At 37.7% G+C, this 17,637-nt stretch overlaps 1 protein-coding gene across 1 annotated transcript; it reads right to left on the reverse strand.

Moving 5' to 3' along the window:
• Window positions 1-479: 479 nt before the first annotated feature.
• Window positions 480-15,914, reverse strand: LOC128740675 (uncharacterized). Its single transcript, XM_053836237.1, has 7 exons — window positions 15,892-15,914; window positions 15,365-15,699; window positions 14,584-15,299; window positions 14,085-14,172; window positions 13,958-14,029; window positions 13,516-13,907; window positions 480-545 (listed from the first exon to the last, which is right to left on the reverse strand). The coding sequence occupies exons 1-7, from the start codon at window positions 15,912-15,914 to the stop codon at window positions 480-482; spliced, it is 1,692 nt and encodes a 563-aa protein (XP_053692212.1).
• Window positions 15,915-17,637: the final 1,723 nt, after the last annotated feature.

Consider the following 17,637-nt stretch of genomic DNA (forward strand, 5'->3'; position numbering starts at 1 on the left):
GCAGTAGTACGGTGGTGGTGGCGCATCCGATGCGATTTCTTGATTGTTTACCCTTCAGCACCTATTGGAAGCCCTTACCGGACGGCTGCCACTCACGGCTCGCTCTGTTGGTTGGCCATCCAGCGACGCCGGAGGAACGTCGCTAGATTCTAGGCCAACTCGCTGGAGGACAACTTCACCAAGTGCACTGCGCATCTTATGTGCGCTCACTCTGGAGTTGCCTTCCGGAGTGCACTCGCTGGCCGGTTGGTTGACTGCCTGTGGACCACACACGTCGTTCTTTTGCGTCCGTCTACCGCGGTCGGGAAGATTACTGTTATTCAATGCGAACCCACGGCCGGCCGGTCGGCTGGCACCTTCCGTCAGGTCGCGAACAAGTTGTTGATGAGTTGATTGGTCTTCTTTCCTCGCTGATGATGCGATGGTACCAGAAGAGTGTCGCTCGGTTGATGCTCACATTTCCATGTTTGTTGAGATGTTCACAACCGTGACGGAGGCGGTGACGGTGGTGGTGGTGGTGGTGGTGGTGGTGCGAAAAAACTTACCTGAAAGAACGAGAAATTATTCCGGGAAAAAACGGTTAGTGTTTCTTCGAGTACACCGATTTGGAGACGGGTCAGAGAAAATTTCATTTTTGCAGTCAGCCGGATGCTTGATGGTGAAATATGAAAATTGGAAATGATATGTGCAGATGATTGAAAAGTAAACTTTCAGCTGGCAACGCATAGATGCATGGTGCAACGAGATGCGACCGAACCGACAGGGTGCTCCGAGTGTCCCAATGTGGTCACTTGTAGGGGCTCTAAATTTAACAATGATACAGATGAGTAGGATGTATAGGTCGGACAATAAACGCTAGATTTGTAAGTAGTCGATTCTCATCGACCAGATTCCTAGCTACGTCCCAGCGACCTCACATGGCGGATCTGCACACTGGTCGCACTTTCCCGCGCTTACTCAACCGTCCACCCCGTCACTCACTCAGTCAGTCATGCCAGTACGCGATATATCACCCGCGTTGAATTAAGTGTTTTATCCAATATTTGATTTACGTATTTATTTACATTTAGCGGAATAATTATTTTTTCGCTTCGTCTTGTATAGCCCATTCGGTTGTAAACAAACAGTCGGAGATTTATGACGCTGCCTGTGCTTGGTGTGCGGATAAACTTCGGCTAATTGGTGAGAGGACCGAAGCCGGCCGAGGGGAGCTGTCAATCTAAGCAGAAGCTGAATTTTAATATGACACTGACGTCGATGATGGTTGGGAATAAGGCAACCACGTAAACTGCTTTAATATGAACAGATATGACATATAAATATATGTATGTAGATACCGAACCGGTCACATATTTGCTCTACTCCATTATAGTATGATCGATTTTAAACTGGAAAAAATTATAAAATGTCAGTTATCATTATAAATTTAATTGCTGCTATCACTAGCGTGCCCAGACACAAACAAGAGGTGGGGAACCCGACCTTTCAGAGGAATGTTTTGGCCAAGAAAAACAGAGTAATCGCAGGATAGCGAATATATGCTTACTTAGCACAATTTAGGGTAAAAATTCCGCACTTTCGAGTGCAACTGAATATAATATTGAAGCTTAAATTGGACTTGAATCGGACTTGACCTAGAGCATTTAATTAGACTACATTTGAATTTAGACTATTTAATTTGGTCATTAGGCTTCGCTTTAAATTGAATTGGAAATTGGATTTGAAATTAGACTTTAATTAAGAGTGATTTGGAATGGAAGTTTTACTTAAAACTGGACATGAAATCTGAAATTATTTGAAATTGGAATTGAATTAGACATGGAATTGGATATGAAATTTAAGTTAAAATTTCACTTAAAAATGGATTAGAAATTATAATCGAAATTAAACTTAAAATTGGATTTAATTTGAACTTCAGATTTGATTTGAAAATATATTTGAAATTTGACTTGAAACTGAACCTGAAATGAGAGTTTAAATTTAAATACAAATCGAACCTAATAACTGAATTAGACGTTGAAGTTGGGCTTGAAATCGGTCATGCTATTAAACTCACATTGGACATTAAGTTAGAGTTGAATTTGGACTAATTTGAACTGAAGATTTTTTCAAAAAAACATTAAATCAATACGAAGATTTACATGTAATCAAACCATTGATATTTGGCAGGGCAGTCTTCAGAGAAATTTATCAAGACTTAGGTTTGATGTACTGCTGACGTTTCGACCCTTTGTTGATGTCTTTTTCAAGGGGTACTGTGGTAAAATACATTTTTAATGTTAGTGTTTTAAGTTGCTTATTCATTTTCATTGCTTACATATCATATATCCCAAGCAACAATGTGAGTTTTATTGTACTCTTATGGCGGTTTCTATGACCAATTTTAGTCTTAAATCCCGTCATAAGAGTGTAATAAACCCAAATTGTTACTTGGGATGCTTACGTCTTTTCTTAAATTTTGGGGAGTGTGCATATTACATATAATGATATTAAATATCAATAGTTACAAGTGGATCCAGTCGACAAAAAACACAACATGAAATTAAAGTTAACATCTTATTCCCTCACACATTTTAACTCTCTCTGTTCCGATTTTTCTTTTTTCCAGTCCCATTGGTCCAAATTTTTCTGCCCGCTGTTTTCTCTTTGTCTGTTCCTTTTTGTAAGTCGTATTTTTATCACTCTTTTTTTTCTCATTACCTTCTCGTTTTTCGTCTTCATCTTTTCCTTTTTCCTTTATATTATCCATTCCATTTTCCATTCATTATATTTTTGGCTACCTTTGTTCCCTATCCTCTCCGATACTCGTTTTCTTTTTCCCGTTTTTCTTTTCTTTTTTATTTCTTTTTTCCTTTTTTGTTACATATTTCTCTTTTAAATCTCGTTTGTCACTTTTCTCAATTTTATCGTTTTTCTTCTCGTTTTTTGGCTTCGTCTTTGCAATTTTGATATCCTGTTTTCCGATCTATTTTGGCTTGTAATTCAATTTTGGATCCTTTTTTCCATTTTCTCTTCGATTTTTCACTTTTATCTCCCATTTTTCATGTTTTACTGTTCAGCTTTACCATCTCCTTAGTCCGATTTTGTTTTTCTTTTCTTATTTGTTCCATTTACTCATTTTTTGTTCCAAATTTCTCTTTTTATGTCCCGTTTGACCTGTTTTCCTCGTGTTTTTCATTTATGATTCTAATTTTTCCTTCTGGTTCCGCTTGTGTTCTGTTGCGTATTCCCTGGCTCAGTTTTCTTCCTTTTCGCTTTCGATTTTCCTTCTTCTACCCTCTGTTTCCTCTTCGAAAACAAAGCGAAAAAGCAAAGTGTTGGTACTACACTCCGTTATCGAAACTTGACCTTCTGTTTTTATACTACAGACTTCGGACCAGCTGTTAGTGTACAGGACACTTGCAAGGCCAGTGCTACGATCCTTTTGACTCTAACAGCTTCTCCCAGTCGAGATTCGAACATACGACGGTTGCTGGTTTATTGGACCAGCACCGTACCTCGACGCCAACTGGAAGACCTATGTATTCTGTTCTCTGTTCCATATTTTACAACTCGTATTTTTCTAACTCTTTTTATCTCCTTCCCTTCCCGTTTTTCCACTTTGTCTGTTTCATGCACCTCTTTTCGATATCCCGTTTTTTACCTATTCTGTCTTTTTATTCTATTTTTGATTCACTTTGGTTCCATTCCTCCCCGCTTCTCTGTTTTTAACTCTTGTTTTACGTCTTTTCCTTTTCTGCTTTACCATTTCTTAAACCGGCTTTGTTTTTCTTTTTTTGTCCCATTTTTCAGTTTTTGTCCTAAAGTTCTCTTTGAAGTCTTTTTCCCGTTTTTCTCATTTCCTCTATCGGTTTTAAATTTTTAGCCTTATGCTTCAACATTTCCCTGTTGATACACACTTAACAAGAAGCACCGAATTCGGTAAAATTTACCGAAATCTAAACAGCTGAACGTTCGGTAAAAAATTTTATGCTGCTAAACATGACTAATAATCCGTAAACGTTGATATGCACCACCGAAATTTTTACAGAACGTTCGGCTGTTTAGATTTTGGTAAATTTTACCGAATCATGTGTGTATCTCTTGTTTTCTGTTCCAACTCGTCTTTTCTCTTTTTACTGGTTTTTTTCTCCGGCACGCTATTTCTTCTTTCTCTGTTCCTTTTCGTTTCATTTCCTATCCCGAATTTCGCCTTTTTGCTGAGTCCTAAATTTACTCCGTCCCGTTTTCATCTTTTTTCTGCCGTTTTTCCCGGTTCGAGCGTTTCTTCTCATTGCCTGTCTCGTTCTTTGTTACTTCCTACCCCTTCTAGATATTTTTTTCCGTCCTGGTCTTCGTATTTTTTCGCATTTAACTTTCTTCTTATCCCGTTTTTCGTTCATTCATTGTTCGTTTTTTTCGTTCGTCTGTTCCGTTCTTCCTTTTATTAGTTTCCTCCCGTTCCTTCACGTTCTGTTTGTCTTTCCCGTTTTATCCATTTTCAGTTTACAAAAACAGGACTGTTTTCATTTTTTTCTTTCTATTTCATTCTATTTTCTGCCCCGTTTTTTTCTTTTTCAGTACCTGTTCTGTACTTTCTCCTCTTTCCCTATTTTCAACCTTCTTTTCCTTATTTTCTATTCCATTTGTTTTCCTTTTTTGTCCCGTTTTTTCTCTTTTGCTGTCAAGTTTATCTCTATTTTTTCGTTCTCTTCGCTTCCATTTCCGTTTTCCAGCTTTTTCTGTCCCATATGCACGTGTTTTGTATTGTTTTCTCTCGACAAAAAAGAATTTTTTTCCTACGTTTTTTTTTCCGTTTTTATTTCACGTTTTTCCTTTCATTCTGTCATGTTTCTTCTTTCGTTTGTCTATTTGTCATGTCGGTTTTTATTCTTTGCTCTTTCGCGTTTTTCTTTTATTTCTAACCTGTTTCACTACAAAGTTGGACATCACCCCGTTGCACAGTGATGGTCCTAGAGGTATCAAAATACACGTTTTGCCTTTCTACTATATAAATATATAGTATAAAGGTATAGAAATCACTTGGAAAACCGGAAATGGAAAGAAGGTCCTGCGGGCCGAATGTCATATACCACTCGACTCAGTTTCGAAAACTGAGCATTTTCTGTGTGTGTGTATGTATGTGTGTGTGTGTGTGTGTGTGTGTGTGTGTGTGTGTGTGTGTGTGTGTGTGTGTGTGTGTGTGTGTGTGTGTGTGTGTGTGTGTGTGTGTGTGTGTGTGTGTGTGTGTGTGTGTGTGTGTGTGTGTGTGTGTGTGTGTGTGTGTGTGTGTGTGTGTGTGTGTGTGTGTGTGTGTGTGTGTGTGTGTGTGTGTGTGTGTGTGTGTGTGTGTGTGTGTGTGTGTGTGTGTGTGTGTGTGTGTGTGTGTGTGTGTGTGTGTGTGTGTGTGTGTGTGTGTGTATGTAACGCTTTCAATCTCACTCACTTTTCTCGGAGATGGCTGGACCGATTTTAATGTTCTTAGTGTCAAATCAAAGGTCTAGGGGTCCCATTGGTCGCTATTGAATTTCATACTGATCGGACTTTTAGTTCAAAAGTTATGTATAAAAATACGAAAAATATGGGACTTCATTATCTCATAGATCCCTTAACCGATTTGAACAAAATTGATTGCATATGAAAGAGGAGTCTTGCAAACCCTTAAGTTCCAAATTTCATGACGATTGGACTTGTAGTTTGAAAGTTACATAAAGAAATGGGAAAAAAATAGTATTTAAAACATATTTTTGAAACATTTAAACATTAATTCAATGAAAAACATCACGCATTTTATTATTATTTGAAAATTACTGCTGAGATCTATCAAACGAAACCGAGTTATTGAAAATCGGACAGTTCATTCAAAAGTTATTCAAACTTTAACACTTGAGCACTGTATATTAAACCGTTAAAACGTGTGAAATCAAAACATATCAATCAAATGTTGATTGTATTCAATGTGTGTGATGTATGTATGTATGTATGTATGTATGTATGTATGTATGTATGTATGTATGTATGTATGTATGTATGTATGTATGTATGTATGTATGTATGTATGTATGTATGTATGTATGTATGCATGTATGTATGTATGTATGTATGTATGTATGTATGTAAGTGTGTATGTGATGACAATTTGCAATTTTTAAATTTGCATTGAAATTCAAGAAAAGTGAGAAACATGTCAATTGTCTGAAGTTTTTGAAGCCTCTTAGTGGAATACGAACTCTGAAATTAAAGAAAAGAAAAAACTTTTACCGACTAAATTCCACTATTTAATATTCGTTCGCGACAGATACGTATACGCTTTGAAATAAGACACTGATGAAGCCTGCACGTCGTAGGCGAACTACGTATCTGTTGCAAATAAATATTAAATAGTGGGATTCAATCGAAATTTTTTTTCTTTCTTTGATTTCAGGTTTCAATTGTCATTTTCTTCTCTTGCTGTTACTCACAATTGTACAAGGAAAGCAAAAAGCGAAAAAAAGCAGTTGATTTAAGCATGTAGGTAAAGTGGTGTATAGGATTAAAGTGTGTTGATTTTACCAAATAAATTTATACAAATTTCAAACAAATTTTGCGCATCAATAGATGCTCTTTTCAATCATTAGATATTAGAGCTTAGAAATGTTATATGAAAAATAGGAAGTAAACGTTGCGCGGTAGTAATTTTGTAAGGTTTGTTTTCGTTAGTGACATTTTAAAGGACAGATGTCTTATGTCATGTATCATGTTTTAATAAATCCAAAATGACAAGCGCTGGAAATCATGTCGATCATATTTTTCATTCTCAAGCATGTTTATGGCGCAACTTTTGCACTATTTTTCGACCTCGTCTTGTTTTCCTAACCCTCTAACATTGTAAAAACGATGCGATCAAGCTAATGACTATCTTTTCATGAAGGTACATTCAGAAGAAGCTCAAGTTTTGATTTTTATGCAAAAATAATTATCTGAAGGAGCACTAGCTAAGAAATTTCTCTTTTTCATATCTAATGCTCTATTCAGTTATTTTTTCGAATCCAGATATGTTGCAAAATTGAAGCCAAGCAAACTAATAGTAACATTTTCAGATTAATCATTTTGTTGTAGATATCCTTTTTCTTCAAAAGCGAAGTATAATAAAAAAAATTCTGAACTCTTGTTTTTCAAAGATGCTAACTTTTGAACGCATGGTATTAATATCAAAATATCAAAACATCTGCTATGAACACATATTTCATATTGTCAATTCAAAACAAAACAGTCTAAGGTAGTTAGATACTGATGAAGGTCACACGTCGAGACCGAAATACGTATTTATCAATAGAGCACAGTAGTAGAATTAAAGGATATAAATAACTTTTTGTTTTACTTCTTTTTTATCAATTCAAAACAAGTTTCGTATGTGGCTCTGAAGCCCGAAAGTTAAGGCCGTCTGTAGACCCGTTAGAGGGTTAATTTCAAATTTTCTATATATATTCATTCAAGTCTGTATAAATTATCTTTTGAGTTAACATTATTTTTCTATCAATCACGTAAATATTATAAGACTAAATAAGGTGTTCATCAAGTAACATAAATGACGCTTACAAGTATTGACGCACCGAAGGAAAGAAAATATAATTATTCTACGCAATACGTTGTGAATTTTATTGGCAAATTTTTGAGGAATTTGAGGAATACGGAACGGATATTGAAGAGAATAGTCAAGTTAATTATAGATGTTTCTGAGAAATTAAATAATGATTATTGAGGCAGTAGAAAGGCTAGGTCACGCCGCTAGGTGGATTAATTCGGGTTTTTTTTAATTGCGTCGAAATGGTTGATTATATTGATTAAGTATGTTCAGAGAAATTTTTCAGCGTTAAAAGCTCTTTCATATGGAATGAACGATTCTTTGATTCATCCCCCTTAAAGTCAGAGTGAAAATTTATTTTTTGAACAGTAAGAGGTACAGCAAAAAAATGTTCTACAAGAGTTTTTAGAAGATTATTATAAAGAACTGCGTCGAAATGGTTGATTATACTGGGTAAGTATGTTCAGAGAAATTTCTCAGCATCAAAAGCTCTTCCATATGGCATGAACGATTGTTTGATTAATCCCCCTAAAAGTTAGATTGAAAATTGTATGATTTTTAATAGAAAACTTTAATTTTCTCCTCAAATATTGACGATAGTAAGTTCCTATATTCTAGAAAAGTGTGTAATTTGACTCTATGAAAACCTTTGCCGAACATTTCAAATGTGTATAAATACAGAGAGCTGTGGTCAAAAAATTGATTTTCGTAAAGTATCCACAAAAATTGTTCATTACATCTAAAACTGTAACAGCTAGAAGGTTACTTTCTATGCCAAAGCTCTTTATAATAATCTTCTCAAAAATTTTGTAGAACATTGTTTTGCCGTATCTCTTACTGTTCAAAACACAAATTTTCTATCTGACTTTTAGGGGGATTAATCAAAGAATCGTTCATGCCATATGAAAGCGCTTTTGACGCTGAGAAATTTCTCTGAACACACTTATCTTAAGCTTCACTGTACCGAGGATAACCGGAATGTATGACCAAAACGCCTAAATGTACTTCTAACGCTATAAGTCAATGAGATGCAACAACAACACTGCAATCTGGCATTATTGGTTTGAGTCTTCGCTTAATGCGATTTTTGCCACGAAAACATGGCGTCCTGTCAGGGGTCTGGTTCTGGTTATAGACGAAATAAACTGCTTGTAGTATTAGATTCAAGAAAACCGAGATTTTGAGCTATAAACTTAAACACCAAAAATATTATCATGCAAATTTTATCATTCAAAGATTAAAAATTGACTAACAAGAAAATTTCGACTTTGTTTGGAGTGCTCAACTTAAAATTGGACTTCAAAATTGAAATGATTTTTTTTAATTGGACTTGAAACTAGACTTGAAAGTGGATTTGAAATCGGACTAGCAGTCATCGAAGTTGAAATTAGCTTTGGACATGAAATTAAGTTTAAAGTAAGAATTGAAGTTAGATATAAATTGGAATTAAATTACCCTTAAAATTGTGTTTGGAATTGGATTTAAAACTAGACTTATATTTGGACTTGAAATCGGTGTCGAAACTAAGTTCGAATTTAGAATTGACTTTGAACTTGAAATTGAGCTTATCGCTTTAAACTAAACTTGAAGTTTAATTTATTACTAATATTGAATTGAACTTGAAACTGGAACTATTTTGACACAATTAATTTATTCATCGCAAAATAGTGGCGAATTAAATTAAAAATTGCGGACTTTTAGGTTACAGAAATGATTTTGTTTTACCTTAAATTTTACAGAGCAGGTGGGGCACGTATCCCAGCCCCGGCACACCAATGGCTACTATTCACATTGATATTGCCATTCTCAAAAGTTAATTGAAATGATCGATTAATTACTTTAATTCGTTTGTTCCACTAGCTTCGTCGTTCATTTGTGATTAATGACGAACGTTGTAGTTGGAAGTTGTCAAAGAAAAAAATGAAATCAGTAAATTAAGTGAACATTGCAATCAATTGACAGTGAGTAACAACGATCGAGCAGCACTGTAAGGCAACCGTCGTCCGCGGGGTGGAAATGAAGAATGAAAACTCAGCTACCGACGTATATGTATTGTCCCTGAAGGAAACCAGTCGTCAAATCGGTGACATTAATTATGAAGTCGAGGTCAGGACGAGCAACGGTGGATGGCAGCCATTTGGCATCATTAGAAACAGTTGCCGAGGCTGGGGGTGGATGGACGAAATCGGTGATCGAATTATTCAAGCTTGAGCGATTGTGTATTTACAGCGATGCAGAGCTTGAGGTGAATTGCAACCGGCTAAGCATTGGTAGCGATTTTCCTGCTCAATAACTGATTCTGAAAGTTGATAATTAATTTGCTCTTTAATGATGGAGTGCTGGATTGTTTTTGAGCATAAAATCAATCGTTATATTTCACTGGATTCCATAATTATGTCCAGAAATTATGAGCTTCATCATGCAGTGCCATTCCTCCCAAACAATTTAAAAAACAAAAACAAGTATCCACGCAGATCCACCTCATCAAGCATAAAATCCGCTTTCATCACCAACAATAACAATAAAACTCGAATTTGATTGAAGCGGTCTACAGGAGAAGAGCGGCTCCATAAAAACAAACCTGCAATCACATATATGCATATAGCAAAATGGATGGCACTTTACAGGTTGGCCATATTTCCGCCGATCCGGGATGTCTGTCTCTTCGCCGTCGTCGTCGTCGTCATCGTCATCGTCATCGTCGCCGAACCGAATGGATCACAAATGAATCAAAAATCGGACCCCAATCTGGTCAGTTTTGTGAAAGATGAAATAAAACCGAGTGCAGAGTGGTCTCCTGCCGGCGCGTCCTGCCGGGAAGCAGGCAAAAACCATCATAAATATCATAAATTAACTTTTAAGCTGACAATTATCGAGTACGTTGACCGTATTTACACCTTTCCTGTACCAATCGGCAAGGAAAGTGACCGGCGGGCGGCCGGTCGGCCGGCCGTGGCGCTGAATAATTCTCTTCTACTTGTAGGCAGGGGATGGGAGAGGTTTGTTTTTTTTTCGCGCGAATTCACTTACCGTCAACAAGTGCGATTTACTATTGCTCTTTCATCAGTGTGTTCCATCCCAAATTAACCCCACTGTACGGTACGAGGACGATTCGCTTAATTTCGAAAGATCAAAGCCGTTACACCACACCGGCCAGCGACCAGCGAGCCAGGCAGTCAGCACTCACCACTCTCAGGTGATCAGAGGGAAAAAGAGTAATCGGCTACGAATCGATACCGACTGGGCAAGAAATGAAGCACCACCGCAATATGTCCGAAAAAAGAATTACACTTTTTCGAAATGATAACAATAAATTTGTGCACTATAGTCGTAAAATTTTACAACATTTTTATTAACCGGGAATGCCTTTGGTGCGAACCGGCTCTCTGGGTTCGTGCATAAATGTGGCATTTGCAGCGCTCTCCTTTTTTCGCGATTATTCCAAACCAATTATTCAATAATCAAGCCAATAAAATATACAAGTTATTAAATTATAAATATTATGGCAATAAAAATATTTATTTATACCACAGCCGTACGGTGCTTTTCTCTCTCTCTCGGTACCTCTCAGTACCTGGGCTGAAAGGGTGAATTGGTACACGGCACTACTACCGTGCCGTGTCAGGTTTATTATTACTCGGTCGGCTCATATTCGCGACCGATCGTCGTCGCGTACTTGTCACGGTTGTTGTCGATAGTATTCGACTGGTTCGAATGCCAAATATGCGATCGTCGTTGGTCTGCCAACACCGCTGGCGGAGGAGGATGCGGACGAACCTCGAGCCGAAGGGTCAGTGTTCCATTTGATTACGCTAAATAAGTAAGTGAGCCAGGTCGCGAGCATTACAAGCTAAGGATGGATGCACGGGTAAAACAAGCACGTAGACACGATATTTTATTTTTTATTTTATTTTATCATCCGACCTATTAATGGTATGGCTGGGAAAAGCCACCTTGAGTAAACATCATATTGACATTATTACTCAAAGCGGCATAAAAATCCAGTATCTTTTGTTTACAACATACAAAAAATTAACATAAAATAAATGCAGAATTTGTCCGGGGTCAGTCCCGGCGTAGTGGTTAGCATTCATGCCTCTCACGCCGAGGACCCGGGTTCAAATCCCAACCCCGCAGAAGTCACGAATGACCAAAGCTAGTTAAAGTGACTATAATCAAAAAAAAAAAAAAAAAAAATGCAGAATAAATAACATAATAGCCTTAGATAAATAACTGAACAATACAAAATCATTCATTCATTCACAGAATTCATTGAAAAGTTAAACTGTTTCCACGCGGATTGTATTTCAGGGCCATCTGGCAAATTGGTTCCTGAATGCCGTAATTGGTGCGGTGCAAACTAACCCGCGGTAGCTGATGGTTCCGCCAAGGCCGGAAAGGGCAGTGCAACTGAAGCAGTGACAAAATAGCAGGGCAATCATACGAACTTGACGGAATCTTAAAGGCAGTCATAGCTATGATATCCTTGCGACGCTGCTTAAGAGGTATCCGGGTTTCTTCAAGACGGCATTCGGCATATTCCACGGATGAAATATTTTTGAATCCGCTCCATACGAAGAATCCTCAAATCATAGTGCGGATTCCAAACAACACAGCGAGAATGGAACGAACCAAGCAACAGTAAAGTGTGCGTAAAGTACATGGATCGCAGAAGTCTTTGCTGTTTCTGAACATGGTTCCTGGCTGTCGATAAGCTTTATTAACAACGTAGGTATAAGTCGTAGGTAACGACTGTTGGTTGTCCAATACAACGTCAAGATCCATAATAGTACAGTTCCCCCACAATTATGGGCCATTTAAGCAGAAGTATGAGTTTGAAACAATCAATTCTAGCGCATACTATTGTTTAAAAGCAGTTTATAAATGTTTTTGGTTACAGAAATATGTAATCTTTCAGTTGATTCAGTTATTAAACCCATTTAGTGCAAGTTTTCCATGGAAATCATGCTTATATTCTAACTCATCAAATACACAATTATGGATCACTTTTGGGAGCGGTCACAATTATGAAACAATTTTCATCATATTATGGATCAAAATAAAAATACACTTTTTGGCAGCGAATTCACTCAATGAATTTTATTCAAATCATGTAATACCGTACAAATAACGGGTTTTAACTGTATGAAAGACCTTGTGCAGGGTTTTAACCGATCATTTTTTTCTACCGCGCATTTAGATTCATACCGTCCGTTTAGTGGTGAAATACGAACGCTATACATTACACAACTAGCAGTTCGCTCAGTCATATCTCATACCCAGTCATATGCTCATTCAGTCCGATTTTACAGCAGAACGAATATGTTCTGATCTTTTTTTACATTTGCGTACATTTACATCGAACAGATTTTCTTAACCATTTGGAGTAGCGAATGACTACCAAACCACACTAACGAAAAGCAATCGTGCTTCGTATGATTCAATACCACAAAAAACAACCAATACATGTGCATGAAGAATAAGAAGCCAGTCGGACGCCGTCCGACTCAAACGAACATTTTGCTTGTGTCGGACCGAGGCCGGGTGACAAACTTTTACTGTGGGGTTAAAAGTATTTTGGAGACAAAAAGAGTAACGAAAAAATACATCACCTTATGCTCGCAAGCAGTTTACATTCTTCAACATTAACGTAAAGCGAGAGAACGACTGTTGGCTTCTCTTGAGAGGCCACCTGGATTATAGACTACAGTCTTCGCAAGCGACAGATTGACTGGATTCAACAAATGATCGTATTTGAAGCGCAAGTTGAATGCAGAAAGCGTAAGCATTCACGCAGTCACAGTCAAATTGCGTTCTCTTTTCAAGCCCTGATCTTGTGTGGCTTTCGGGACGAATTGATGAAAGGAAGATTTTTTTTTCTCTTTATTATAGAGATTTTCAGGAATTTATCGAGATTTGAGTAAGATAATTAAATTCGCGAAATGGAACAAACAAAGCATTATTTAACTTGCATTAGCGACTTTGTCGGAACGGGCCACTTTTTGCTTAGCTTTTCCTCGACCTTTTCTCTGTTGGTTCTTCTTAAGAGAGGCCTTCAGAAGCTTTTCCTCATCCCTCTGTTTTTTCTTGTTTTTTCGCTCCGCGATCCTTGCTTTCTTGGCGTCTTCGATTTCTTTCTTTTCCATGTCCTTTTTTTCAAACCACTGCAGCCACCTGTCACTGGTTGAAACAGAGGGCACATGTTCTTGTCCACGACGTTTGCGTTGATTTGGAACATCAGTGCGAATTCTCGGCCAAACTAGGACTTCCTCAAAGGGATCTTTAGGATTTGTATCGGATGCACCTGTAGTCTCCACTGTAACATTTTCCATCAAATTGTCTTTTGAGGCAGGATTTAGAGAATCTATACTTTATAAAAATATTGTGAATAGTTATCTATTTTTCAACATTTACCTGAGTGGGCGCTAGAAGCTTCAGGTTCAACAAGACAATCACCACTGTCGTGTATTGAATTGCTCGCATCACCTAAGTCATAATGATAAAAAAGTAAAGGAATAAATAATTATATGATTATGCTTACCAGCTTTTTCTGCATGGTCTGTGTTCGATAGACAGGAACATTCGCCGTTGTCGTTTACAACAAATTCCAAAGTAACACTTTCAGATTGCTGAAGTGGTTCAGTAAAAAATAATCCTTCTGCTTTGTCTTTGATAAGCTTCCAGAAATTGAACAACGCGAGTTCATCAAGTGGGCCGTACCAATAATCTCTCTTCCAGTTATCCAAAAACCTCGACAATTGGTCGGATTGCAATCCGAGTTCAACATATTGCAGTTGGAGTTCAAAACCATTCTCATTTGTCTGCGTTAATGCATCGGAAGTTTTTTCAGCCACTTGTATATCCTCAATAGAATCTTCAAGTGTTTTCGGGGCATTTGTAGGCAAGGTATTAAAATTTATCGCGTTAACATTCCAAGGGCAGAGTCCACAGAGCTTAAAGCCATTTTTTAGGCATTCTTTGGAATTTGTAAAATTGTCCAAAGCCGTTTTCAAAAGTTTGGCAAAGTTCGTTTTTGTTACTCTTGCAGAATCACTACCCAGTTGAAATTTCTTTAGAACCTTGTTCCAAATATTCTTGAAAGGGCCAAAGAACGATCGATCCAATGGTTGGAGAATTCTTGTGGAATTGGGGTAGAGAGAAGCCAGTATTATCTGATGTTGTTTGCAGAACTCCATCAACTCTATACTGATGTGGCTCTTATGGCCATCCAGAAAAACAACTACTGGAAGCTCAATTTTAGACTTTAGCAACCAATTATAATAATCATTAACCATGTATTCGTAGAAGGTTTTAGATGTCTGCCATCCTTCTTCGGAAACACCTACTGACCAGCCTTTGGGAATGCTTTCCGCGATTTCCCGACTGATTCTTTGTCCCGGAAAAAGAATCATAGGCGGAGTCAGCTCACCAGCTGCGTTGGCTCCGAAAAGACTAGTATAGCTCTCTTTATCGGAATTGTTATTAACGATGTAGGTGTTTTCAGTGTTATTATCGCAAAGGGCCTTGAATGATTTTGGTACCAGCCTAAATCCGGACTCGTCGAAGTTAAATATTCGACTTGGGGAATTAAAGATTGACATGTCTATACCCTCTTCCTCGAAAATGTCTTCAATTTCCGAAAACCACATTCGCAAGATATTCTCGGTTACATTAGCTCCCGATCTTGACAGATTTGTGGTAAACTTTTTTTTGATTGATGGATGTCTTTGCAAAAAACGGCGAACCCAATTCTTACCTAAAAGAATCAGAACATAAATAAAGTTGTTTTGATACAAATAATATTCGAATCGTAAGACTGACTTGGAAAAGAAGCAGGTAAATCACGCGTCTCACGATTTTTTGCGGCGTAGTCTTTCACAGTGTATGTCAAATCAGCCTCGCTTATCGGAAATCCGGCTCGGGCCATGTAAAGCGCCCACTGTTCGAAACGAGCTTCTTCTTCTGGTCGCAGTAAGGTCGAGGGTCCAGGTCTGTCATTCCTTGGAGGATGCTTAAGGTAGCGATAAACCGTTGCATACGGAATATCATAGAGTTTTGCCGCCTTGCGCAGCTTACCTGTCCTGCGTGCTTCGGAAACTGCGTTTTCCAAAGCCTCAGCACTGTATAGCTTCCGTTTGGGGTTTCGATTCACGTTTCTGCTTAAATAATGTTTGTAACAGATCAAAAGTTGTTCGAATTTGTAAAATTCACATTGCAACCAAAGTGATCCATAATTGTGAAAAAATACCTTGTTTCGGTCCATATTATGGATCACTTTGAAAATTGCTTATTTCTACAGGAAAATCATTGGTAACCACCAACATTTAGTTGAATCGTAAAGAACTTACCTTGATCTACGAGTACGAGCCATTTTCTGCACGAAATTTGGTGATTATATCACATAGAAACCTTATGAACGAGGAACGTACTGCTTACGCTGACTGAGAAAAACGACAAAGATTTTGACAGATTCTCGATGACAACATTGTACGCTCATTAAAAAAGCATTAATCTCAAGATAAAAAGGACGCTTTATGTGTTAAAAGCTAGTTAACATGGTATAGTTTGTTTCAAAAATGCGACAAATCGTCAAATAGTTTGTTTAACTGAGTAATTTAACTTGAAACGCAAAAGTGATCCATAATTGTGGGTGATCCATAATTGTGGGGGGAGTGTATCACTGCGCTGAAGTAATGTACCGTTGATGCGATAATTAAAAACCACTAGCTACTTTTTACGACAAAAACTAATAATAGTGCATTTGAGAATACTGATCGACATCTTGCTAGAGGTGTACCACGTCGCAAGCAAATCAATCAATCTTTGAAGTATTGAATAATCCATAGCGGACTAAACTGACAGATAAATTTTTACAGCATCCGCATAGCACAACCAAAGTCCCTAAATGCTTCCTTGTGGTGCTTCGGAATGGTTTTGAAACCACCATGATTGAGCCCGAGTTTAATGGCAATTTGGCTTTTATGAAAATAAAAGTTTAGCCGGGAAAGCATGCTGGATTTGTCAAGTTCTGCTAAAAGGATTTGATGACCGACCCGATCAAATGCTAATAACTGCTGCTTTCAAATCAATATAAATGGCAACGATTTGGTTGACCTGTCCCGTCGTACACAGACAAAGCGCGCTAAATGCCAATAAGTTGGAACAGGATGAAAACCATGCTGTGACATGGAATATAGTTAGGTTTACCCTTCCTTTCTCCTCCCCACCCCCATTCTCTCTCTCATCTATCTTTATCCTTATCCCTATCGGTCACACTCTCCATATCTTTATCCGTCACACTCACCATATAGGGTAAGTTAACCTATAGTGGACCATTTACCTATGATGGACCTCGGGTACAGTTTCAGCGTTTATTAGCTTGCGCTTCTTATTTCCGAGGATATATGACATGAAACAGAAAGTACTAAACATACTGCACAGCTCAGTTTATAAAATTTTAGTTGAATTTAATGATTAATGCTACAAAATCGACATTTTCAACAAATTAGGGTCCATTTTATGCGAAATGTCGCCATTAGTGGACCCTCTTCATGCAAAATACACTAAAATTCCTATAATGGACCCGGTCGCTATCCAATTGTAAAACACATGGTCCATTAAAGGAAAACGGACATTTCAATCTGTTTTAAAAAATGTGTAAAATATAGAGAATTGCAACATAAATTGATATTTTTTAGGGTTAATCGAAAGTTACTCGTATTGTAAGTGTTATCGGTTGCGTGTTTAGCGTTACCAGTTTAAAATAATTCGTGGAACAAAACTACTCAAGTACTAACTGGTCCACTAATAGTTAATTTACCCTATCTCTCTCATACTTTCCATATCTGTCTCGCACTCTTCATATCTTTTCAGCGCTCTTCTTCTTCTTCTTCTACCACACGAGAGCTGGGGGGCTCTTGCCGTATCGAGAATTCCACTGCGCTGTAGTCGGTCCAGGACTACTCGTCGCCAATTCGTTGAGCGTTTCGACACACGCAAGTCGACTTCAACCTGGTTGAGCCATCTAGTACATTCAGCCCCTCTATTTCTAGTACCGATTGGGTACTTAAAGAAAACGGATTTCCCTGCACAGT

Source organism: Sabethes cyaneus, chromosome 3 (assembly GCF_943734655.1).
Source record: "Sabethes cyaneus chromosome 3, idSabCyanKW18_F2, whole genome shotgun sequence".
Taxonomy (NCBI): Eukaryota; Metazoa; Arthropoda; class Insecta; order Diptera; family Culicidae; genus Sabethes; species Sabethes cyaneus.